The 24,867-nt window shown below is 38.4% G+C and overlaps 1 protein-coding gene and 1 long non-coding RNA gene across 4 annotated transcripts in view; one reads left to right on the top strand and one right to left on the bottom strand.

Annotated features, from left to right (window-relative positions):
* Positions 1-24,867, bottom strand: part of Ano6 (anoctamin 6) — a 201,842-nt gene that overhangs the window by 45,919 nt on the left and 131,056 nt on the right. For all 3 annotated transcript variants that reach the window (XM_046435890.2, XM_046435891.2, XM_046435892.2), the window contains 4 exons: positions 22,929-23,044; positions 17,011-17,145; positions 10,523-10,628; positions 5,747-5,807 (listed from right to left, as the gene is read on the bottom strand). In XM_046435890.2, coding sequence (XP_046291846.1) covers positions 5,747-5,807; positions 10,523-10,628; positions 17,011-17,145; positions 22,929-23,044 — 418 coding nt within the window. The remainder of the gene's footprint in view (positions 1-5,746; positions 5,808-10,522; positions 10,629-17,010; positions 17,146-22,928; positions 23,045-24,867) is intronic.
* Positions 1-24,867, top strand: part of LOC124087165 (uncharacterized) — a 43,985-nt gene that overhangs the window by 2,345 nt on the left and 16,773 nt on the right. The window lies entirely within an intron of this gene.

Here is a 24,867-nt window from a genome sequence, read left to right as displayed (position 1 = left end):
GCATATGGTGTTTCCTGCAGACTACAGACATATTCTTTGAATATAACTATTGGTTTAAAGAGAATTGTGATTAAGGACACCAAAATCCTGTTGCACTCTGGCACTTTCTTTGGTTTGAGTGCCAGAAGCTTGGTCCTCAGTGTGGTGATGTTGGGAGGTGGTGGGACCTTCAACAGATAGAGCCTAGTAGGAAGTAATGAGGGCATGTGACTCCTGTCCTTGGGAGGAATTAAGTAATTTCCATGGGACTCCATGTAGTTGCCAAGAGAGTGGGTTGTTATAAAAGAGCAACATTGGTTTTGTTTCACATGGTAGATGGCATCATAGCAGAAGCATTGAGGAAGGGAGAGATTGATCTGGTGACACAGCCAAGGTGACCTCACCAAAGCCAAGCAGATGTTAGTGCTGTGCTCTTGAATATGTAAAACTGTGAACTAAATAAACCTCTTTTCTTTATACTTTATCCAGCATCAGACATTTTGTTATAGAAATGGAAAACTAATATGGCACCAAGGCATCTATAGGCATAAATTAAACAAACTGGTACTGATTTCATAAACTTATTAAAATTATACTGGAAGACTATTTTTTAAAATTCCTGTTATAGAAAGAAGGGGCTGTATCTATGTCAGATGAGGTATAGCCAAGAATATAGATTCAACATTAAGTCACCCATTTTTCATAGCTCCAAACATAATGCAACTAATTCAATTAAAATAAAGATTTCTGTGTCTTTCTAAAAGCTTGTACAAATTTGTTAATATACACTGTATTTTGTCAATGATCCAAATTATTTGCAGAGCTCTTTGTTATCATTTTCTGTCTATGGGGCCTCAGGTAATTTGCTTGAGTGTCATTTTCTTCATCTTTAAAAATCCTGTCATTTATGCAGTGTCCATCTAGCAATAGTAAGAACAGGAGATGATTCGTGAAAATAAACTTAGATTTTCTCATTTAAAAAACACACAAGCAATTCTTTTCAAAAGTAAGAAGAGAATAGTGGATGCTCTTTTCCCTCCTGCATGAACTTATGTATAAGGGACACAAAGGCTGAGGTTTACTAAATCCTGAACTTTAGAAGCCATTCTGTCTACTAAGTGATTAAGATGCAATGTCAGCAAGTTTGGCAAAAAATGATGAGTTGTTAGCAAATTCCCAACTTGAAGGCAAACCCTTCAAGGGAGTTTTGGTTCCTCATTTCACTTGCAGCCTAGGAGTCTCTGGGGTCTGTGGAAGGTACTGGTCACTCAGTACACTCACTCGGTACTTTGGAGTACTACTGGGCCATATCAGTGCTGACCCACAATGCCTTGTGTCCCAGACAGGATTTCCTGTTCTGCATCTTCTGTTCTCTCTCTCTGCAATAAAATAACTAGTAGAACTCCAAAAGGGAGCCCTGCATGGCAAACCCACACCGCCAGGAGGCTCTAGTTAATGAGACAGTTAAAAATTCTTGAACCAACATATAATAAGAGGGAAGATTGTCTGGGTCTTGGGAATCAAAAACAGGTTTTCCTTTTAGTCATGATTTTAGTTCATCTAAAGAAACATACATTAGATGAAGCAGACACCTGTCCACAAAAGAGGGGTTCGGGTAATCTAGCATTGGTGGTGTCACGTCCTTCAATGTATAAGGACAAGAGAGATGCTCGGGTCGATGGGAGGGTTCTGGTTGCTATAATAGTTTGCTGCTGAAGGAAGGTCCAGGATATCTTAAGAGGTCTTCAAATTATTCAGACCTTGTTACTCACAAAAGCTTAAAGGCAGATTAGCTTGCTCAGTCTTTATCGCATGTTCCTAACTTTAAGGTCAGAAGATTAAAAATTACATTTTTAGACTTTTAAAGCTAGGATTCTGGAAGTGACTTTGAAGATGCTAATCAGATGCATCTGAATCGCTGAAATCAGAAACCAAGCGGTGTGGTGGTATAGACCTGTAATACCAGTGGCTCAGGAGGCTGAGGCGGGAGGATCGCAAGTTCAAAGCCAGCCTCAGTAACTTAGACCTTAAGCAACTCAGCCAGATCCTGTCTCTAAGATATAAACAAAGGGCTGGATTTCTCAGTGGTTAAGCACCCCTGGGTTCAATCCCTGTTACCAAAAACAAACAAACAAACAAAAAAAACCCAGTTGAATGAAGCAGAGGCAGGGGTGGCAGGAGCTGTGTTATTTTGCTACTATGGGCCTGCAGGAGCAGTACAGTCTGAAACCGACAGTTGCGCCAGCTATTTCGTCATCCCCAAGTACAGCTAGGTAGGCTTCCTGATTCCCTGGATCCTTATTGATCCAGGTGTCCAGTGTTTTTCTGGAAATTACGAGGCCCCATTTAAAAGCCCTCAAGTGTAAAAATTAAAAACGACAGTCATGCAGCCACTAGTCTGAGCCAAGGAGAACCAAGAAGCAGGTCAGAAGCAACAAGGAACAGGCAGGATGGGAGGTGTTCAGCACCATTACTTCTGCCATGGGTAGTGTTCAGGGCTCCATGATCAGCGTGATTTGTTGGGCTGGTTTGGCTTGAAAGGGTGAACATTTTTCAGATAAGTATATGATTTGTAGTACATTGCTTATAAAAGGTTTTCTACCCTCAACTTTTGTAATTTCCAAAGAGGAGAAAAATAAGTGCCATATGCATCTGGGCACAAAAGAGATACTATGAGGAATATGATGGTGATGATATGAATAACTTCACATAAGCCTCCCGCCTATTCAGTTCTGCAATTTCAGATTCTATAACGAGGTTCACAGCAGTAGCTCTCATAAGGCAGAAGTAACAAGGAAAGCAACATAAAGCACTTAAAATAAAGAGTCCATCATACATACATATCCTTAAAGATATACACATGATGCTGTGAGAAGTGCTGAAACGCTTTCGGCATTCTAAAATCAGATGAGATAAATTCAGCAGCCCAATGCATAAGGCAATTCTGTAAACATGGTGCAGTTAATGATCAGGAAAAGGAAGAAGGTTAGCTAAGAAATTTGAGCTTTGTCTTTCCAGTGTGAACATTAATTTTTTTTTTTGCTTAATATAAAATGTCATCTTTAATTGGGGCGATCAGCATCCATTAGTATACAGACATCAACAGATGTGTTGGAATCTGACAGGATATAAATCAGTGCTGAGACTACGGCCAAGACAAGAGTTAAGTGCACAGTCAAGAACACTGCAGATTTTAGAGCATTTTGGATTTCAGGTTTAGGTGTTTAGCACCTAAATTCCTTTCGGGGGGAAAAATGTGTCTTACAATGGAGGGGTAAGGAGGATACTAACACATGAATTTGCTCTTTACGCTTCTGTGTCAAATATTTGCCAGAGTGTGGACTCTAGCGAAAACATGCTAAAAGTTGAATGACAGTGTCACTCATTGGAGAAGTTTGGCCACAGCACAGTTCACTTTAGCAAAGTGCAGCAACTAACATCTCCAAAAAGTGTACAAAGAACTGGCCATTTGGTGACCCTTCAAAGGCACAACTACTGTCAAAGAGACATACTGCTGAGGACACCTGTCAATCACTGTTTCTGTGAGCTGCATGTAGTGACATGTCCTTCTCTTAAAAGACGTGGTTCAGTTCCTTCCCCCACCTTCTATAAACTGAACTCTCTGGGTCCCTTGACTTATACAATGAAGCTGGAAATGCACTTATCTTTGAAAATGGGATTTTTTTCCTTCTATGTTAGAACATTTACATCAAACATTTAAAAATCTGCATTTAAAGAAAATAATTGCCTCATTAATGATGCTATACAAGAAAAAAAATAACAGTGTTCAAATTCCTACATCAGACTTACATTCCATAGGATTATATATCTATTCTACTTATTACATGGCATTTGTTGTTATTATTATAAGAGTAGTACTTATTAAATATTCATGCATATAGAAAAGGAAGAAATTGTACCCATAAACCTAGTGTTGCTGCTTCCTCCTTACCCCTACTTCCCACCCCAAGAAAATATTAGATGATCTTAGTTACTCTCCTTATATCAAAGAAGACATTTGGCATTTGTTTTTTAGGGATTGGCTAGCTTCACTTAGCATAATCTGCTCTAATGCCATCCATTTCCCTGTAAATTCTATGATTTTGTCATTTTTTAATGCAGAGTAATACTCCATTGTGTATAAATGCCACATTTTTTTTATCCATTCATCTATTGAAGGGCATCTAGGTTGGTTCCACAGTCTTGCTATTGTGAATTGTGCTGCTATGAACATCGATGTAGCAGTGTCCCTGTAGCATGCTCTTTTTAGGTCTTTAGGGAATAGACCGAGAAGGGGAATAGCTGGGTCAAATGGTGGCTCCATTCCCAGCTTTCCAAGAAATCTCCATACTGCTTTCCAAATTGGCTGCACCACTTTGCAGTCCCACCAGCAATGTAAGGAGAGTAACTAAGAACAGAGTAGGGTCGAAGAGCATGAGAAGATTAACATTAAACAGGGATGAGAGGTGGGAGGGAAAGGGAGAGAGAAGGGAAATTGCATGGAAATGGAAGGAGACCCTCAGAGTTATACAAAAGTACATACAAGAGGAAGTGACGGGAAAGGGAAAAATAATACAAGGGGGACAAATGAATGTCAGTAGAGGGGACAGAGAGAAGAGGGGAGGGGAGGGGAGGGGAGGGGGGATAGTAGAGGATAGGAAAGGCAGCAGAACACAACAGACACTAGTATGGCAATATGTAAATCAATGGATGTGTAACTGATGTGATTCTGCAATCTGTATATGGGGTAAAAATGGGAGCTCATAACCCACTTGAATCAAAGCGTGAAATATGATATATCAAGAACTATGTAATGTTTTGAACAACCAACAATAAAAAATTTAAAAAAAAATATTAGATGAGTCATAGCATGGGGGCTGTTGCAATACAGGCTGGCATCTCCAATTAGAAAACCTGAAATCTGAAAGGCTCCAAAATCTGAAACTTTTTGAGCACTGACATGCTCAAAAACACTTCAGATTGTGGAGCATTTTGGATTTCAGATTTTTGGATTAGGGATGTTCTTCTGCTAAAATCTGTGTAACCATTCAAAAATCTGAAAAAAAAAAATTAAAAAATCTCTGCACCCTGAAATACTTCTAGTCCCAAACACTTTGAATAAGGAATACTCAATCTATAATGGGTTCCAGCGAAATATGAGCCCCATGTTAAACTAATTTCTAGTTTAATAAGAGGCATGGGAAGGGTTAGTTCTCCCACATGGATGATGGCTTGGCCATAGGACTTGCTTTTTCTGATGGACATTAGCAAATTTGATGCAACTATAGACTTAAAAATGCCTGTGTATTGGGGCTTGTTCTGTCTTTCTTTTCTCTGGAACACTGAAATTATGTGAAGAATCTGGGGTTTGTCTATTTGAGGATGAGAGACCTTGTGGAACAGAGCAAAGCCTTCCCAGATGAGCCTGAAAGACCAAACCAGGTTTGTAATTACAAGACCATCTACCCCCAAGGGAGCCACGAGCTCACTGCAGAGATCAGATGAGCCTAAAGAACCTTCCAGCTGATTTACATATTGTGAGAAATCATAAAATGAGAAATAAGGTTTGTTGTTTTAAGCCACTGTATTTTGAAGTTGTTTTTTTTTTTAAATAGTAAAACCTAACTAACCAAGGGCAGACGTATAAATGAAGTTCTTATGGGCGCTGAAGTTTGGCAATAAATGATCATAAAAGTGGGTAATTTGATGACCTATGTAGAACTGTATAATACTATTAATTTTGTGCATAGAAATGAAAATAACTTACCCCAAACTCCCATAAATACTGCAAAGACCAGGGTTCCAAAACTGTCAAAGATGCACAATTTCTGGAAAATATATAACATACAATGAATCAAGTTTTTCACTTATTGGAATTCAGTAAACACATAGTCTTGTAGATACTGCATTCTGAAGTTCTTTCTAAAACTAATCCCTAGTTTAACAATTACCATGTGAACTATATACACATGGGTAGAATTTCTCATTCTTTTAAAAGCAAATGCCTTTTGCGATATTAACCTGAGTGCATTTTCCAATGGAATCTTTCCACATTGCGATAAAGAAACAGGTGTAGCTGCTAAGACTCTACGCTGTTTGAAGCCTCCTTCAGCCTTGAAAAATGGCCTCTCTATATGAGCTGTCATAGTGAATGTGAGGAAGTAGAATGGTGGATCTAAGAAAACAATACCCTCTAAGCAAATCTTAGCTTTATGATTTGCATCTTATCATCATCTCACCCTCCTCAGATGGTAAGTTCATGAATTCCTGATTTTCTTGTTCAAAAGAAGTACAAAGCTGAGGTTTATTCAGAGATGGATTTCCTCCAGGGGAGCTCTGCTCCCTCAAACCCAAGGATGGTTTTTCTACTTGGCTGACACATTCACTGGGATAATAGATACACGGGTGTGTTTGCTAACATTGCAATGAGTATTCTGATCATCAGTGATAAATAACATATCTGGCCAAAGACGACTAGGGTCACTAGTTCTGCTAAATTTATCTCTTTGTTAGTTTATAAATAGCCTATCTTCCTTTATGACTTCCTGGAAAATTTTTAGTTGGTTACTAAATTTTTCCTAGTGAGCATTTTTTTTTATATTTCTTTAGAAAAATCCATAAAATAGGGGCTGGGGTTGTGGCTCAGCGGTAAAGCTGAGCACGTGTGGGGCCCTGGGTTCGATCCTCAACACCACATATAAATAAAGGTATTGTGCCCAGTTGCAACTAAAAAATAAATATTTTAAAAAATCCATAAAATAATGGAAAAGTGACAAGCTTATGTTATATCTACTTCACAATAGATCAGATGAAAAGTAAAGTAAAAATGGGAACTGAATAGAAAAAGAAGCTAGATGTTTAAGAAAAAAAAAAAAAGCTTCAAATACCCAAGAAAATTCAAAGCTGCTTCTAGTCTACTTTGTTTTAGGTAATTTTTTCTGGTTACCCTTTATACACATGTGAAGTGATAAACTTATGTATGTAAAAACATTAGTTATGTTATTTTCTTGAAAGAATATACACCCAACTACCTTCTCAATCATCTGGTTTCCAAAGCCCATAGATGTTCCCTTGATCATCCACATAGTCCCTGATCAAAAAGCACAATTCTAAATTGTCTCAACAATTATTTTTCTCAAAAATCCAGCTTCAGGAAGAAAGGACTAATAAATGCATGACTGCATTGAGGAATAATGTTCTCCACCTACTTCTCTAGTTTAGAGATTTCATAAATTACATATTTTAAATCTTTTAGCTTTGACTCTTATGGAAACATTTTTTCCAAGTTGTCTTTTAATGCTGTTTTATCCTTTATTGCAAATTATTGTTAAGTCCTGTGGAAACTAGTTCTGCATGTTATAATGTTGTGATTGCAGATTCTGTCCAACAATACTCCTGTTTTAGGAAGCAATGTAAGGCTCTATTAGATACTACCCTGCTTGCTCTGATACCTCTGCCTACCTACTCTGGAAGGAAAAAGCCCTTCCAGAATGAGGTGGCTAGGTGAATCCTCAACCTTACTCTAGGAAAATGTCCATGGAAACACATCTACCAGTGGTAGAGGAAAAACAAGAGGAGCAGCTAGGAAGACTGCCAAGATAACCCTAGCTGCTAGCTCAAGGCGAGGGGCATGCTTTGCACCTCAGAGAGAGAGATATAGGCCTGGATGAAGTTACCATCTTGCCCCTTGTGTGAGAATCAAGGACTCAGGAGGAAGAATAAGATATTTGGCTTTTTTGCTCTGTGTCCCATCAGCCATATGAAAGCAGAAAGTAGAGGAGAAAGTAAGCAAGGGGCTTTCTTGGTAAGAAGCCTTGCTTAGCATTTGTGTTTAAAGGCATTTGCTTTAAACACAGAGAGGGCAAGGTGGCTACTAGAGCAGCCCTAAGCCAGCATACTCTTTGAGTCAAATGGAGCAGGAAAGATAAGAGTCATGTATGAAGGTGTGACAATTTTGAAAGAGGAAACAAATCAGAATCTTAAACATAAGATCATTTGTTATTCTTTCTTCCTGCAGAGAAACAAAAATCAAAATTTTATAATATTGTATTTCTAAGAACAAAATATTAGAACTGACCATGATTTTCTTTTATCTGCCATAAAGCCAAGGCCCTTATTCAATGACCAGTCAGTAAAAGCAGCATCACAGTTATTAATCCCCACCATTCACATCGTTGTTTCCTCATTTCCTTGGTCCTGATTTTTATTACAATTTTAAATTTGTTAACCCTTTTGGCATACATATCAATTAGTGACTATCTCTTTTGAAAAGAGGTAGAAATTTATGCATAAATAAATGTATGAAGGAAGAAATTACTGCATTAACAAAAATTTCCATCTCATCCTTTAATTCATATTCTTTTTAATGTTTCCTTCCCTTCATAAATCATTCTGGCAAGATTCAAGGGACCCTTTAGGAAAGTGAAATTGGAATAGACCCATTTTTTATCAAAACAATGAATGGATAATGTACACAGAGACACTTGACAGTCATGTGCTAAGGATGGGTAGGTGGAGCAGAAGAAATGAGAGAAGAATAGAGAAGGGGAGTGTGAGGGAGAGAACTTCTGAGGGAAAGTGGACTTTCCACCTATAGTTTTGTGGAGCATAATTTCCCTCTGGTATTGATTGTCACTGGCATTTGCTTTAAATCCAGGAACTCAGGATTTATGTTGAATAGTGACCTTTAGTTTATGAGTCAATATCACTGGAAAGCAGATCTCACTAACTTCAAGTCTTTTATTTTGTGATTTTTTTTTAAATGGGCAGGGCTATGTGCAATTAAATCTACTTTAATTCATAATTAAGCATAAAAATCTAAATGTTGTCAATGCCCTGCAATTATCTTAACTAAGTGGTGAAATAATTTTTTAATATAAATCCAACTTTGAGAGTAAGTGCCTGTAAGGTACCATTGTCAGCTAGGGAGGAACACAGTATTGGCAAGAAATGTAGATCTGCTTTCAGTTTCTGGCTTTGCCAGTGATCTTAAGCAGATTGCTGAATCTCTCAGATTCTCAGTGTTTTACTCTATAAAATGTAGACAACAACTATTCTGTCTATCTGACAGGGCTTTTGTGTATGTCAAAAGTAATAATTTCAGCATAAGAATTTTCAAAAGTATAAAATATAAAGTGGCCTCACTGCAATAGCAATATAGTGGTATAATCAAGCTGATATCGGGTAGGTCAGAATGTTCTGAAGCCATGTAATGATTCCAAAACCGTCATGGCAGGACGAGGGGACAGAGAGATCACAAAAATTGTCAGGAAGGTGCTATGAAGTAAGCTGGCCATCTTTCTTCCTGCTGTGGAGTTTCCAGACTGTTCTGTGATAAGCTCCCTCCAGTCTCAATGCTTGCCCTAAACCTGCTGGATTTTAAGAGGTCAAGAGCATCTGCAAGCACACACCTGTAATCCTAGCAACTGAGGCAGGAGGATTGTAAGTTTTGAGGATTGCCACCCTCAGCAACTTAGCAAGGCCCTAAGCAACTCAGTGAGGCCTTGTCTCTAAATAAAATACAAAAATGGACTGGGGATGTGTGTAGCTCAGTGGTTAAGTGTTCCTGGGTTCAATCCCAGGTACAAAAAAAAAAAAAAAAAACAACAAAAAAACCCATCTGCATATATCAGGTGGGCTAGATGTATTTTGTAAAATGTTTTGAGACACCTTTTATTACATATATGCGAAACCTTCCCTATATATATTTATAGATTTTTTTTTAGAGAGAGAGAATTTTTTAATATTTATTTAGTTTTTTCGGTGGACACAACATCTTTATTTTTATGTGGTGCTTAGGATCGAACTCAGTGCCCCGTACATGCTAGGCGATCGTGTTACGGCTTGAGCCACATCTCTAGCCCCTATTTATAGATTTTTTAAATTTAGTTTTTATTTGTTCTTTTTAGGGCCCCAGTCTTGTGGATGTATAGGATAGTGGCATTAAACAAAGAGGAATGAAGGAAAGGGAAGGGGGTAGGAATAGGAAAGACAAGGAAAGAACCTGACATAACTTTCCTATGTACATTTATGAATACAGATGGATTTTTAAAGACCCTGCTGGTCATATTTAGACTAAGCACAGTTTCAGAATACTTCAATGGGGAAAAGCACAACTTTCACTCATACAAATTTCAGGTTTAATAAGAATAAATAACAGGTTTCCTCTTGCTTCAATTAAGGAAAACACTTTTAATAGTAAACCTATTATGAAGTGTTCATAAAATAAGCTGGGCTTGAGATCTTTGCTTTGATTACTTGAAATACCCAAATAGGTTCAATTCCACCATTTCGTCACTGACTCTCCATGAGATTTTAGATAAGCTTTCTGATCTCAATTTATCATTTGTACAAAGTGAGCAAGAGGAATAAACACATGCATTGCAACACTACCTTCAGAATTTTTGGAAGCTTAGTTGAAAAACACCTTTCGGATTCCTCAGAAGGAAAAAATGATATAATTTGTACGCAATACAAAAATGACCTAGTAGAAGGAAAAAAAGTTGCTTTGTTAAGTTTAAATATTTGAAATAACAAAAATTACCTTTGAGGACTCACAAGTAATATTCAGTTTCCAGAATGGACAAATCTTGTCACACTGAGGACACATTACAATCTTGCCACCAATATCAGGATCACAAACTTCTTTGCTAAAGAAAGAGAAATAAAACTTATTTAAAAGGCTTAATGAAAAGGACTTCCTTTCTGCCAGCATGATAAAATCCAATATCCATTCAGGATAAGAAATGAAAGTCTTATAAGAATAGAAGTGAACTTCATCAGATTGATAAAGGTTTGCTCCATAAAACCTAAAAAAAAAAATAAAAATATTTAATGGTAAATGCTTAAAAGTGTTTCCTTTAGCTCAGGAATAAGACAAAGGACTCTATCATAATCACTTCTTTCTAGCTAGAGGTCTCTGCCAGCACAGGAAGTCAAGGAAAACAAAGAGGATTGGTCTGAAGAAAAAAAACCTGACTCTACTGATTGGTTCATACAGACCATCATGTATCTTTCAATAGAATTTACATGTAAAATATTAGAATTAAGGAGTTTAAAGTTTGCTAGACAAAGAATATACAAAATATACACAGTGACACAGAAAGGAATTGTGTCTATGTACCTGCAACAATTATGAAATAATTTTTAAACGGCCATTTTCATCAGCTTAAAAAGTATGAAGTGTTAGGTAGGTGGTGGCGACTTAGAACAAAGCAGCCCACGCCGGAAAAGAACATGAATCAGGTGCCAGTGGAAATTGCCTGTCAATCAGCAGGACCCCCTGGCCAATCCTGGAGTTCAACCAACTCCAAGGGGGCAAGGGACCCTAGAAACACCTTTTGCTGTCCCAAGCCCTTCCCTTCCTGCTGTAAGCCCCATAAAAGTCCAGTGCGGTCGAGCTTCCACGCGGTTTCTCCTCAGACCCTTCCCCTGTCCCCTCTGTGGGTCTGATCGAGTTCTGAGAGGGAGTGATATCTCAATAAAGCCTGTCCAGCGGCCCTTTTAAATCTGCCTCCTTTGGTCGCTGCCTGCCTCCCCTGATCTGACATGAAGTGTCTAGAACAGTTCTAACCGAACCTGATTTAAGATCTAGATGATGGAAATTTTAAATCTATAAGACAGTGAAGAGGACCTATTTTATAATATCATAATTTAGAAGAAGCAATACTTGAAGATGTGAGATCTCTTCCATTTCAGCTGTAAGCTCCATGGAAAAGCAAAAGATCAGTCAAAACACTACTGAAGAAGAAGGCAATATTGGTATAGATTAAGAAAAACAACTGATGGAACACAAGAAAATTTTTAGACACAGATCTCCATCACATAAAAAAAATGATGTAGGACAGAGTTGGCCCTGCAAGTTAAGAACTGACCTTTCAATAAATATGGCTGGTACTACAGAATATCTATGTGGGAAATCATAAAATTAAACCAGTAATGATAATACTAGGTGGGAACTGAGAACATCAATAGTACTAATGTATTAGGGGAAAAAACAAACATAATATTTAGATAATCTTAAGGTAAGAAGAAATTTCCTAAATATAAAATCCCAAAGCATAAATCATCAAGGAAAATATTGATATATTCAATATTCTTTTAAAAGTAAGAATGTCATTAAAAGACAACTTGAAAGAGAGAGAACTAGCCACACAGTGGTAAAAGCTTTGCAACAGGTAAACATGACAAAAGATTACTCACCAGAATATTTTAAGAACTCTTACAAATTAGTAAGAAAAAAGCAAACAGAAGTTGAACACCCACTCCCTCTAGCAGAAGCCATTCAGATGGATTCTTATGTCAATAGGACTAGAGTTGTGCAATTAGGTGACCTTGCAAAATAACTCAACAAAAACAAATGGGCCTGGGAAACACTTCTGAAATAGTTAAGATCTTAAAAACTAACTCCTCCATAAAAGCAGTGAAAGTACTGGCAAAAATTGTCAAAATGAACCTTTGCAGAACTCTGGTTACTAATCAAATGCTTACAGTGATCTGAAGAGCATTAATTTGAAGGAAATTGGCTAAATATCTAAGAACAATGAGCTTTGTGGCATTTTAACTGGACCAATTCCCATCCCTATCTTCCAAGTTTCATGGTAACCTTAAAAACCAGAAAGCCAAAGTAGTTTGGAGCTACCCCAAAACCCCAGAGAATTGTCAGTATTGGACCTATCTAGAAGCTCTCTGGAAATGCTCCAGGCACAGTATTTGTCATTTTGACCTTGTATTCAGGGCTCAGACTGTGCAAACAGCCCAGTCCCCCAGGTGTCCACTGAAAGCAATCAGCAGGAATGGTTTAACTTTGCAGCTGCCTGAGGCAGTGATACCAGTAGAGGCTAACAAGAAGTTAACTCCAAAACCAAACAGGAAGAATTAGGGACTGAGGTAACCATAGAGGGTTTTATAAAGCTTCAACATACTCCTGGAATTGTTGAAGGCCAGGAAACACCTAAGGTAACCTGAATCTCTCACCTCTGGCTAACCTGAGGTTCTGCATGAGAAAACACAAAAGGCTAAGGGAGAGCTGAAAAGTGTCTGCCTGAGTGTGAAACACATTTCACACACACACACACACACACACACACACACACACACGGGGGCAGAGGGAAGGAAATGACTGGTTCTAGCATTTAGTGAAATCACTAGTTAATCCAATCTTTAGCTGACAGCTAAAGTTACTGAACACAGACTTCAGAGGTCACACCTGACAAAGAATACAGACCTTATGGAATTGGCTCAGGACAGAAGCTGGACAAAGAACACCCGCATCAACAAAAAGTAACAACAAACCCTGAAAGTGGGGAGGGGCCAGGTCCTGATTTCACTATCACCTACATTATAATATTTAAAATGCCAAGTTCTCAACATAAAAAAATCACAACATACACCAAGAAACTGAAAAGTATGGCTCTAACGCAGAGGGGAAATAAGCAATCAAGAGAAACTGTCCTGAGGACCCCCATACATTGCACTTATTAGACAAAGACTTTACAGGAGCAATTATATGTATTTCAAGAACTAAAGAAAATCATATCCAAAGAATTAAAATAGGTGAACCATATGAGAATATCAATAAAGAGATAGGCATTATTAAAAAAAATTAGAAATTTAAGGAAAGCAAAGTACAATAACTTCCATAAAAAATTATCTAGAGGGGCTCTGCTGCAGACATGAAATGGCAGAAGAATGAATCAGTGGAAGCCAGTCGCTTTGGTGCCTATATCCCAGCAGCTTGGGAGGCTGAGGCAGGAGGATTGCAAGTTCAAAGCCAGCCTCAGCAATATTGAGGCGCTAAGCAATTCAGAGAGACCCTGTCTCTAAATAAAATACAAAATAGGGCTGGGGATGTGGCTCAGTGATGAGTGCCCCCGAGTTCAATCCCCGGTACAAAAAAAAAAAAAAGCCCCAAACCCAAAAACAAAGAATCGGTGGTGTTAAAGCTGGTCTATTAAGATTACCCAAATTGAGGAATGGAAAGAAAAAGGAATGAAAAAATGAACACAACCTCATACACTAAAAGGGGCAGAGCCAGGCATGGTGGTCACTAAAAGGGGCAGAGCTAGGCATGGTGGTCAATGCCTATAATCCCAGCAACTGGGGAGGCAGGAAGACTGCAAATTTGAGGCCAGCTTCAGCAACTTAGTGAGACCCTGTCTTAATTTTTAAAAATAAAGGACTGGGGATGTAGGTGAGTGGTAGAGCAATCCTGGGTTCAATCCCCAGTCCCCCAACAAAACAAAAACAAAAATACCCCTCAAAATTTTTTTTGAAGTTTTTAATTTAAAAATTTACTACAATAATCAAACTTAGTATGTGTTGATCAATGGGAAAGAATTGGTAATAGACGATTTTCAACAAGAATGCCAAGATAACTCAATGGGGAAATAAGCAGTCCTCTGTAGGATGGTCTGGGGCACCTGGAATGTGTGCATGAAAAATGAGCATGAAAAATTAACTCAAAATGAATCAATAACAGACCTGAAACCATAAAACTCTTAGAAGATAAACACTAAGAAAATCATGAATGAGAATTACTGACTTCTTGGAAAAAGCACAAATAATAAAAGAAAAAAGTAGGTGGGCTGGGGTTGTAGCTCAGTGGCAGAATACCTGCCTCACACACATGAGGCACTGGGTTCGATCCTCAGCACCACATAAAAATAAACCAATAAAGATTGTATCTATTTACAACTTAAGAAATTAAAAAAAAAAGCAAAAGAAAAAAGTAGGTAAATTGGATGTCATAAAAAAGCTTGTCAATAAATGTTCACAGTAGTATATTTGTAGAATTATTCACAACAGCCAAAAAAGGATTAATATCCCCAATGTCCATCATCAGATGAAAGGATAACGTGGCAAATCCATACAATGGAATATCACCTGACCACAAAAGGGAGTGAAGAACTGATCGATGCTAGAACATGGATGAAAGCAATGTGCTCAGGGAAAGAAGATGGTTATAAAAAGCCACATGCTGTACAGCTCCACTCCTATGAAATGTCCAGAGAACAGAAAACAGGTTAGTGGTTACCAGGAGCTAAGGGAAAAGGGTATTAGGAAATGAACTGCTAATGGGCACTTGTTTATTTTAGGAGAGATGAAAGGTTCTAAAAATTAGATGGGTGGTGGCTGCATAAGACTGTGAGTGTACTCAAAACACCTGAGCTGAACACTCTAAATGGGTGACTTTTGTAGTATATAAATTATATCTTGATAAAACTATTATTTTAGAGGCTGGAGTTGTAGCTCAGCGGTAGAGTGCTTACCTAACATTTGTGGGGTGCTGGGTTTGATCCTCAGCACCACATATATATAAATAAATGAAGAGAATAAAAAATATTGTGTCCATCTACGACTAAAAAAATGCCTGTTATTTTAAAAAGGGATATATCAACTTGAAACATCTTAAAGAAGAGGAAATACCTACAATATCCCCCACTTAGGTGTCTACGTGTTTTCAAAACCACAAAATTAAATTGACTTTATGGGTCTAAGCTACAAATGTGATTTTAAAATATCAGTAAGTGTACAGGAATGACAAATATAAAATTTAATAGAGTAGTTATTTCCCAAGAAGACGGGGTCGGGTAAGGAATTGAGGAAAGCACTGTTATTTGAAGACAACACTTCTGTTCTTTTTCTTAAATTGGATGATGTATCATTATTCTTCATACCTTAAATGTATTTTCTATTCTTGTGAATCTACAAGTATGTGATAGAACTGAAAATATTTCAAATTTATACATTCAAAACATTTTAAAGATATTTAGTACATAATTAAAGCCAAATCTTTTTGAGCACAGGACTATATCCCCAAGACCCTCCTTCTATTTTCCATAAAACAATCTGTGTGAAATGGCAGGAAATATGTGATGTGACTACCATGGTGATTTCATAAAATGAGTTACAATAAGAACAACCACATGAGAACCTTATCAAAATGCAACTTTCATAGTCTACAAATGTATTTTTAAGATGCCTTTTTTTTTTTTTTTTTTTTGTTTTGGGCTGGAACAGTACATGAAACAATGGAGAAGCCAAGCACAAATTCAGGGGGAAAGTATCAACATTCAGCCTTTGGCCCAAACTCTTTTTCAGTGAAGAGGGGAGAGTACTTGACAAACCATCTGCAGCTTTCTAGCTAAGAAGCCAATCCCCCATAAATGGAATGGGCAATTACACCCATGCATGGGGCAGCCATGTAAGCATCCTGCCTCAGGAGCCAGGCTGATATGCTTGGGGCTTGAAAAATTTGGTCATCAACTCATTAATGGTGCCCAGAAATTTTGATCTGGCTGTTACACATGGACAGAGGCCAGATGATCAACAGAAAATGTCTGGTTCAGTGCTGCATCCCTTTCTGGAGGTTGAGACCCCCCAAATGGAGGAATGGCAACAATTCAGGACAGTGAGAGTGAAATTCAGAGTGCTCTGGCACCGAGGGACTTGCCTTTAGAAAGTGCAGCTGGTGTTTGAATTCCAAAATCAAGCATAAATGAATTCTCTCACTTGTTTTCCCAAACAGAGTCAGGAATAATTTTGTAAAAGTTAAAAAAAAAAAAAAACAGTGACTATTTACTTGAGTTATTAAACATGAATTCTTAATACAGATTAGAAACCCATTTTGAAAAGCTGAAAAACACCAGCTCTATCAGTTTTCCCATGGAAACCCTGAAGAAATAGGAGCTGCTCTTGGCCCATATCTGCAAAGCTGAGTGAAGCATTCCTCTGGGGCTAGAAGTTCAAGGGCAATTCTCCCTCCAGTCCTCCTTTCTTTTTCAAACAAAGTATTGTCTTAAAATATTGGAGTGTTTCCTAAGGGTAATATTCCTGTCAGAGGCTGGGTTGGATTATCTGAGAAAATTTTTTTTCCATTTCACTTAGTTATTAAAACAAAGGGGATATAGCATCCAAAGAAATGAGTGTTCTGCATGGAGTCTTCTTTTACCAAAATAGCCTAAAATCCTGCAAATAATTTTATGTCTAATCAACTTTTCAGTGTGACAACAAGGAATAAACAGAGGTTACCTCCATGTACAGTTATCTTGATTAAGATATCCGTAGAGAAAGCAGGCCACCCCCACCACTGCAGCCAGCAGAAGCATCTGAGTGTAATAGCCCAGCCAAGCAAAGTAGATTCCAATCTTCTCTCCATAGTATTTCCTGAAGATAGACAGAAATTAGTTTTAGAAGACACAAATAATCACTCTGCAGCTTCATCCTAATATTATTTTCTGATTTTAAACAAAGGAAGCTTTAAGCATAAGCCTCTGACTCAATTCACCCTTAACACATGTCCGTCTTCGGAGCAGATCCCAAATTCTGCTATGAAACCAAAGTGCATTACACATTATGGAAGCACTGATCATTATCACGGGTTTGCCTGTTGAAGCAAAGTAAATTTAAAGGAGAGCAGGAGAAAGCAAAATGCTGACTACGGAGCAAAAGGAGCATCAACATCGCTCTCTGTAAAGACTAGTCCTAGTTTATACATTCTTCAGAATAGTATTTTTAATATGCCTGAAACAAAATAAACAATTTTTTCACTTATCTGCCTTGGCAAACTTTCCTTTGAAGGAAATATAATGTAGGTCACAAATAATAATAAGAAAACGACTGATAATAATACTGTTGCCCACCCCCACCATCTGTAGGGGATACAAAGATCCCCAGCGGATGTCTGAAACCTCAGGTAACACTAAATTTAATACAGTGGTCCCCCCGCCCCCCCGCCATCTGAGTCTCACTTTCAGTGGTTTCCGTTACCTGTGGTCAAGAAAAAGAAAGTTGGGTAGGGTACATTAAGATACTACAGAAAGAGACCCCATTCAAATAGTGCTTATTACAGCATATGATTGTTCAATTTTGTTAGCTGTCTTTAATGTGCTTATTTATAAATCAAACTTTATCATAGGTATATATGCATAAGGGGAAAAAAAGAATACATAGTTTGGTCTCTGGCCAAAGTTTTTTTAAAAAAAAACTCATTGTGAGAACGAGAGAGGGAGGGTATATGTGAATGAGAAATCCACGGCCCTATATTTCTTATATCTACCACTTCTGTGTTTTCTAAGTTTTAAAAGTTAATTAATGATGTAACTTGGGGTAAAATGGAAAAGTGGAGGTAGGAAAGATTAGAAGAGTGGGGGCTGAGCAAGCAGCAGAGCCAGAATTATTCCAGAGAAGGAGGCCAAATACATCAGAGAGGGAGGGTTCGGGGACAGGAGAAAACAACGAGTGGTTGTTCAGGCAAATGCTGCTGCTGCCTTTTCCTCAGCTGAATCCCGCCTGTCTGTCTTGGTGGGTGGAATCTGGAGACTTGCTTAGCTCTGAGACATAGAGGAGACTCAGGGTTCAGTGTGAAGCTGGGTTGAACTCCCTGGGCTTTGCCTACTGGGGACTTTGCTCTGAGAACAACCTGGAGTCCTGGGAGGCTTCAGAGAGGAATATCCCTGGTCTGGACCAGCGCCACAGGCCTGGCAGGAGGCCTCATCCACGGGGAAAATGAAGGGTTGGGAACAACATGGGATGAGGGTAAGGGAGGAACAAAGTGTGTCCATTTTCCTGTGTCTGAGGCTTTGTTGTCTGGCTCATGGCTGGCAGGCTCAGGATGGTGCCTGGGAGAGAAAAACCTGGCAAGGAGTTTGAGGTGTCTCGGCACGTTTTCTGTTACGCTTTCTATAATATGTTCTTGCCACGGTTTAGATATGGGCTAAATGTGTCATCAAAGAGCTCATGTACTGGAAGCTTGATGCCCAGTGTGGAGATATAAGAGGTGGATCCAAGTGGACGGAGACCTCGCCCTCCAAAGGAATTAAGATAGTTCTTGTGAGACCCTGAGTTAGATCTCACGAGAGGTCATTATAAAGAGACAAGACTTGCTCCTCCCCTCCGTCTGCCCTCCTATCTTGCCTTGTGACCCCTCCCTTAAAAATGTGCTCCAGCCCTGATGTGACCCAGCCAGGGGGGTCCTAACAAGAGTTGGCATTATGCTCTTTGGACTTGCAGCCTCTCAAACTGTAAGCTAAATAAACCTCTTTTCTTTATAAAGTACCCAGCTTTAAATGTACAGTACAGTAATGGGAAACAAGATGAATAATAGTTCTGATAAACCATTCCATCCTGGTCATATTTAAAATTGGAAAGAATCTTAGAGGTTTCCCAGTCCAACCTTCCAATGGTAAAAATATCCTGTCATATTTAGATAGCTGGTCAGGTGGTCTCAGCTTGGATATTTACAGTGACAAAGAGTTCATTACTTCCTAAGGCATGTCCTGTTACACTGAAGGCAAGGTTTGAAAGGTTTTCCAAATCTTAAATGGAAACCTGTCTCCTAGTTCTGAGATGCTGGGGATAATGAGGGTCCCTTAAAATGAGATATTCTCTGATCAATGTTTTTCTGCCAAAAACATCCCAACTTCTATCATCAATTTAAAAAACTCGGCTTTAAAGAATCAAATAGTCGAGAAGACTGACTATAAAAAGGAACAGTCCCCAACCTATCTCTTGCTGCACAGAGACAGCCACTTTAAACTTTTAAAACTGATTCTTTATTACTTTCATATCTAAAAATAATATGCAAGAAGAGCTGGTTACTGATTCATCAGTTTTATGTATCACCTATTGACTTTCTATCTGGAAGATAAGGAGTAAGCTCTCTTTCAACCCCACTTCATCTACATATTCATATCTCTGTTTCCATCCTCTTGACATAGTTACATTATAATTTTTGGTTAGGTTGATACTCTTGTTTTACATTGCTATGACTCTGTACACATGATTCACAACTGAATCAAGTCATCTGCTATGATTACTTTTGCTTTCCTGCCCATGTTTTGTTTTCCTTGGAATTAATAATTGTCTTAATGGCTCAATGCTTGGTGCTCGGTGAACTTATCAACAATTCAGCCCCAGACTCTTCCCTGTTGTATGACTTCCTCAGGAAGTGGTTTATCACAAAAACCTACTGGAGTTTTTCTATCACATTTTTAATTTTCACAAGCTACATTTTACTCTTGCAATGATCCCTTTTATAGAATCCTGCTCTTGTCTGGTGAACAAGAGCAGAATTGACTCCCATTTTCTGAGTGGAGTTTTGAGGGAGAAACTTTTCTTTTTTCTCTCTGCAAAGCCTGTTTCTTACAGGTTGCTCTTTCCGGTTTGTTTAGTTTACTTTCCCTTTTGGTAATCTCTGGGAACCACAGATGAAGGTTAGCAGCCTGGATGCTCAAGGAGTTACTAGTGAAGCAATAAAGCAAAGGAACATGTGGACTTGGGATGGGGAAGAGTTAAATGGACTTCCCTTCACAAGATATAATTAAAACAGTGGGGAAATTGGTTAAACATTACCAAAAAATGATTAAGAACCCTTCAAACCTCCACCTTCCCATCAGATGATAAAGGTTTAATACAAAAGGAAATCAATAATAGGAAAACTGCACATGGATGACCTCAAATACAGTCATCCCTCCACATCAGTGAGTTCTACATTCACAGATTCAACCAGCCATTGCCTGAAAATACTGGGAGAAAAAGAAATGTGTCCATATTGAACATGTACAGGCTTTTTTTTTTTTCTTGTCATTATTCCTAAAGAATCTAGTATAATAACTATTTCCATAGCATTTACAATGTATTAGGTATCATTAGTAATCTAGAAATGATTTAAAGTGTATGGGAGGATATACATGGGTTGTGTGCAAATACTACACCATTTTCCATAAGGAACATGAGTATCTGGGTATTTTAGTATTCCAGAAGGGCCCTGGAATCAGTCCCCCAGGGAATGCTGTATTTACATATATACAAACAGCTTCATTTAAAATCTTGTTCTACAGGGAAATCAGAGTTAATAAAAGTGACTCTTCCTGATTATTAGCTAGCTAATAAATGAAGTAGGAGAGAATTAAAGTATAACTAAATGAATGAAATTAAATCTCTATGAAATCACAAATCTAAACAGTTTAGATTTAAAAGTTACCATGATCACAGGAAAAAAAAAAGAGATAACTGGATATTATGATCTTTATGACAGAAGCATCCAACTCCATGTATCAAGTATTTTTGCACAAAATCAATCAAGCTTCTAGATTAGAATCACATTACTATCTAAGGCAAATGCACAGGACAGAGGAACATGCTCAACACCACCACAGGGGAGAATAAAATCAGCAAAACAGGATGCAAGGAATTCTTGAAACAGTTGGACAGAGGCAAGAAACACAAAGGCAAAAACATGGGCCAGAGATGGAGATATTTTAGTTGCAACATCTGGCTCTTGTTTGGATCCCGATATGAACCAAGAAACAATAATTTCTGAGATAATTAGATAAGTCTGAACATTGACTATTTTTTAAGTATTTAGATTACATTTAAAAGACACTTTGTCTTTTAGAAATAAATGTTAAAGAAATAATGGCATTTGGGGTTTGCTTCAAGATGATCCAGTGGGGCAGGCAGGGAAAGAGGTAGAGATAAAGATGGAACAAGACAGACTTTGAGTTTTTAAGTTTTTGCCCAAGAAGCCTCGTTCTATTTTTTCTTCTTTTGTACATGTTCAAAATGAAATATAAAACAAATGATTCAAGTGTTTTAAAACTCTCTCTGTAAACATCAGGCACTTGACTCCAGGCTAACTTGAGAATAACCTGACTCTCCTCCTCTCCTCACCCTCCACTTCCAATTCTTCACCAAGTCCCCTCAGTGCCACTCCCAAAATGCATTACCAATCTGTTCCCCCAGTCTTCCAACTGGCCTACACCCAGAGCCTCCATTCTGGACCTGTTCTTCCTGCATCCTGTGCCCCCTGTGATCCATTCTCATTATCTCTACAAAACATTAATGAGACAAAACTATTAAACACTTAAAATATTAGAAGTGCTTCTCATTGCACTTAAAGTCTAAAGTCCTTCCTGTGTTCCTGCTACCCCTCTAATTTAATGCCTTATCCCTTTCACATTAGTGCTGCTCTTCCATATTTCCTTGAACTTGTCAAATGAACCTGTGCTCAGGGCCATTGCATTAGCTACCCCTATTCCTGGAATGACTTCTTCCAAATCCTCAAGGTACTAGATCCTTTTTCACTATTTGGTTCTCAGCTCAAATGCACCTACTCCAAGATAACTTTTTGACTAACTCTCTACCCATCCCCCAGATTCATTATTCTGTTATTTCATTCCAATTTAAAAGTTTTCTCCTTTATTTTTTATAAGAAATTTGCTTATGTGTATGTGTTTGGCTGTTCTTTGTCTCTATCCAGCAGCAATGATCCTCCATCTCACCCAAACAAAAGCTTCTGGAGAGCAGTTAGTGTTGGTGTTGTGAGAAGACAACGAAGACAACACCCCCCCCCATGCCAGTTATTCATTATTTCTTGTGAGATAAAATAAAATAGTACCTAACAGCACATCCAGAAAAGCAGTGAAAATTTACTTGTCTTACCATATTACATAAATTAAACCTAACATTTATTCCTGTGCAATAAGGAATTTGGTGGGTCCTTGCTCCTGGTTCTTGGGAGGTTACCTCTAACCCCTTGGAATATCCTGAGAGAGGAAAGTCTTTTTATTCATGGTGGGCCCCTCAGACCACACCTGATAGTTTATGCCTAGGAAGTGAGTCATAGTGGGCCCTAATTTATGTTAACGAGATGAATGAGAATAGGGCTGGTGATGCTAGAGAGACCAATCACATGATTAGAGTTAGGGCTATGAACCACGGCCATACCTGCAGGAATACGAAGGGACTAGAAACTAAGTCACCTGGGTGATGAGTCAGTTGATCATGCCTAGGAAATGAAGCCTCAGTAAAACACCCTAAAAAGTGCAAAGCTCAGCGCTCTGGGTGAACTTCCATGGTTGGCAATATGTCTTGAATATCATCATACTTACATGTTACGAAGATAACCCTGAATGCTTCCCACTACAGGGTTCTCTACAACAACTCACCTGATAAGATCAAGAGGCTGCTTCTTATATATGCTTCGAGGATGAGCCCATTCCCTGTACAGAAGGTACCTTTCATTAGGGCAGCTGGGGTCCTCTGACCGACTGCCGAATTGGCACTGGGAAGCAAAAGGAGACTAATGAGCACCATAATCATCATGTTTCCACAAACGTGTTTATTAAAGGTGGCACTAATACTTCACAGCCATTTGTAAAAAGGGGCCCTCACTTGCTGGAAGGGATGGAAATACCATCTAATTTTTACTGATTCTAAATCAGGGCTACTACTCTCTCTCTCTTAGGACTAATTGTGAATGTAGAGATGAATGCTCAGATGTTGTGATTCTGGGAAGCAATGCAGGAACTCAGTGGGAGCCCCAGGGATGCTTACCAGCCTACTCATGGGGGAGCCCTGAACAATGAAGAATTGGGCCACCCAAGTGACAAAATCACCACAATGGAGGAACATCTGTAAGCCTACAGTCTCCTTGGACAATAGGGGAGCCAGGGCCAGGACAAGCCTGCAGCAGGGCCAATTCTAAAACCCAGGTTTCATTTTTCCCAATTCAGCAATTATTCTATAACAACATATAGAATATAAACAACAAAGCAACTTGACATCATATTATTTATATAGCTTATTAAAAAAAAAAAAAAACTTGCCTCTACCTACATTCAATCACCCTTTCTCCCGTCTGACTCATTTTCCTTCTTCATATCCTAGAACCCAATTACCACCCTGCCTAGTCTTGGCCTTCACCTCTACCCACTTCCCTCCCAACCACCACACAGGATCATTCCCTGACCAGGATGTGGGACCACTGCGATTCTAAGATGCTTTAGTGGAAAAGACCTGGGCGTGGGCAAATGTCAACCAAGCACTCCAGAACTCTGGCATTCCAAATTAATCTTCAGAACAACTACTTACAAGTGTCCCCAAAGTTCATATCACACTACAGTTGTTAATTTTTGTTGGAGCATAAAAATAAAACATGCAGACTGTCAGCCTGAATGGCCAAATAGGATTTCTTAGGAAGCTCAGCATCTGCTTCTCCACCCAGCTCCCCTGTCTGTTTAGTCAAGTGTATCGAGTAGCTGTTTGGTGTCCTAGTTTTGTACACTGTGCACTTCAGTATTGTCCTCATTCATCATAAACATACTACACAGTAGTACTGATCAATCTCAGTCCTTGTTTTCTTTGGTTTTATAGGTTGATAAACTGATTAAACTAAATATAACAAAGTAACAATGCAATGAAATGTGGTATTTATTTCAATAACAGAATTTATGTAAACAACTTCAGACATCATGTACCTGCATTTATGGAATAATTAAATCAGTCACATTTTTAAAATTTCACTTAATATGAGATGCTACCAGATAGAGAAGTGCAATTCAATTCAAGGGGTTGCTGTGGTCTCCACTTGTAGTCCTTAAAAAATGTCGCCAATCTGGGATTTTGCCATTGTGACACATGCCTAATAGATGCTTTTTTAAAGGCCTGAATATTACAGGGCATGATTTGAAAATAGTATTTCAAGAGGGAAGAAGTCTGTGTTGCAGAAAATGATAAATGAGAATTTCTAACACCTATTTGGTTACAAAGAACTCATACTTTTCTGGTTGATAAAAAATATCTGTCAGTCATTATGAAAATGGCTAGCACACAGTACTTCTTGTATGCTAAGGAATAACATCAGCATGGATTAATTTAATTAATCGTCATAACAATTCTATGAAGTAAGGAATATTATTATTCCCACTTTATTAATGAAGATACCGAGGCACAGAAAGGCTAAGTGTCTTTCACAAGTTCACAGAGCTAGGAAGTGTCGGAATACGACTTTGGGCCCCAGAGATGCTCATATAGGGTGACTGCTCATCTGTTGGCAGTGTGTGTAAACTGCAGGAAAGAAACGGCTCATTCATCCATCTACTCCTT

This window comes from Marmota monax, unplaced genomic scaffold (genome assembly GCF_021218885.2).
Source record: "Marmota monax isolate L192 unplaced genomic scaffold, Marmota_monax_Labrador192_F-V1.1 WCK01_AAM20220418_F8-fsc00012, whole genome shotgun sequence".
Taxonomy (NCBI): Eukaryota; Metazoa; Chordata; class Mammalia; order Rodentia; family Sciuridae; genus Marmota; species Marmota monax.
This window is presented reverse-complemented; position numbering and strand designations above follow the sequence as displayed.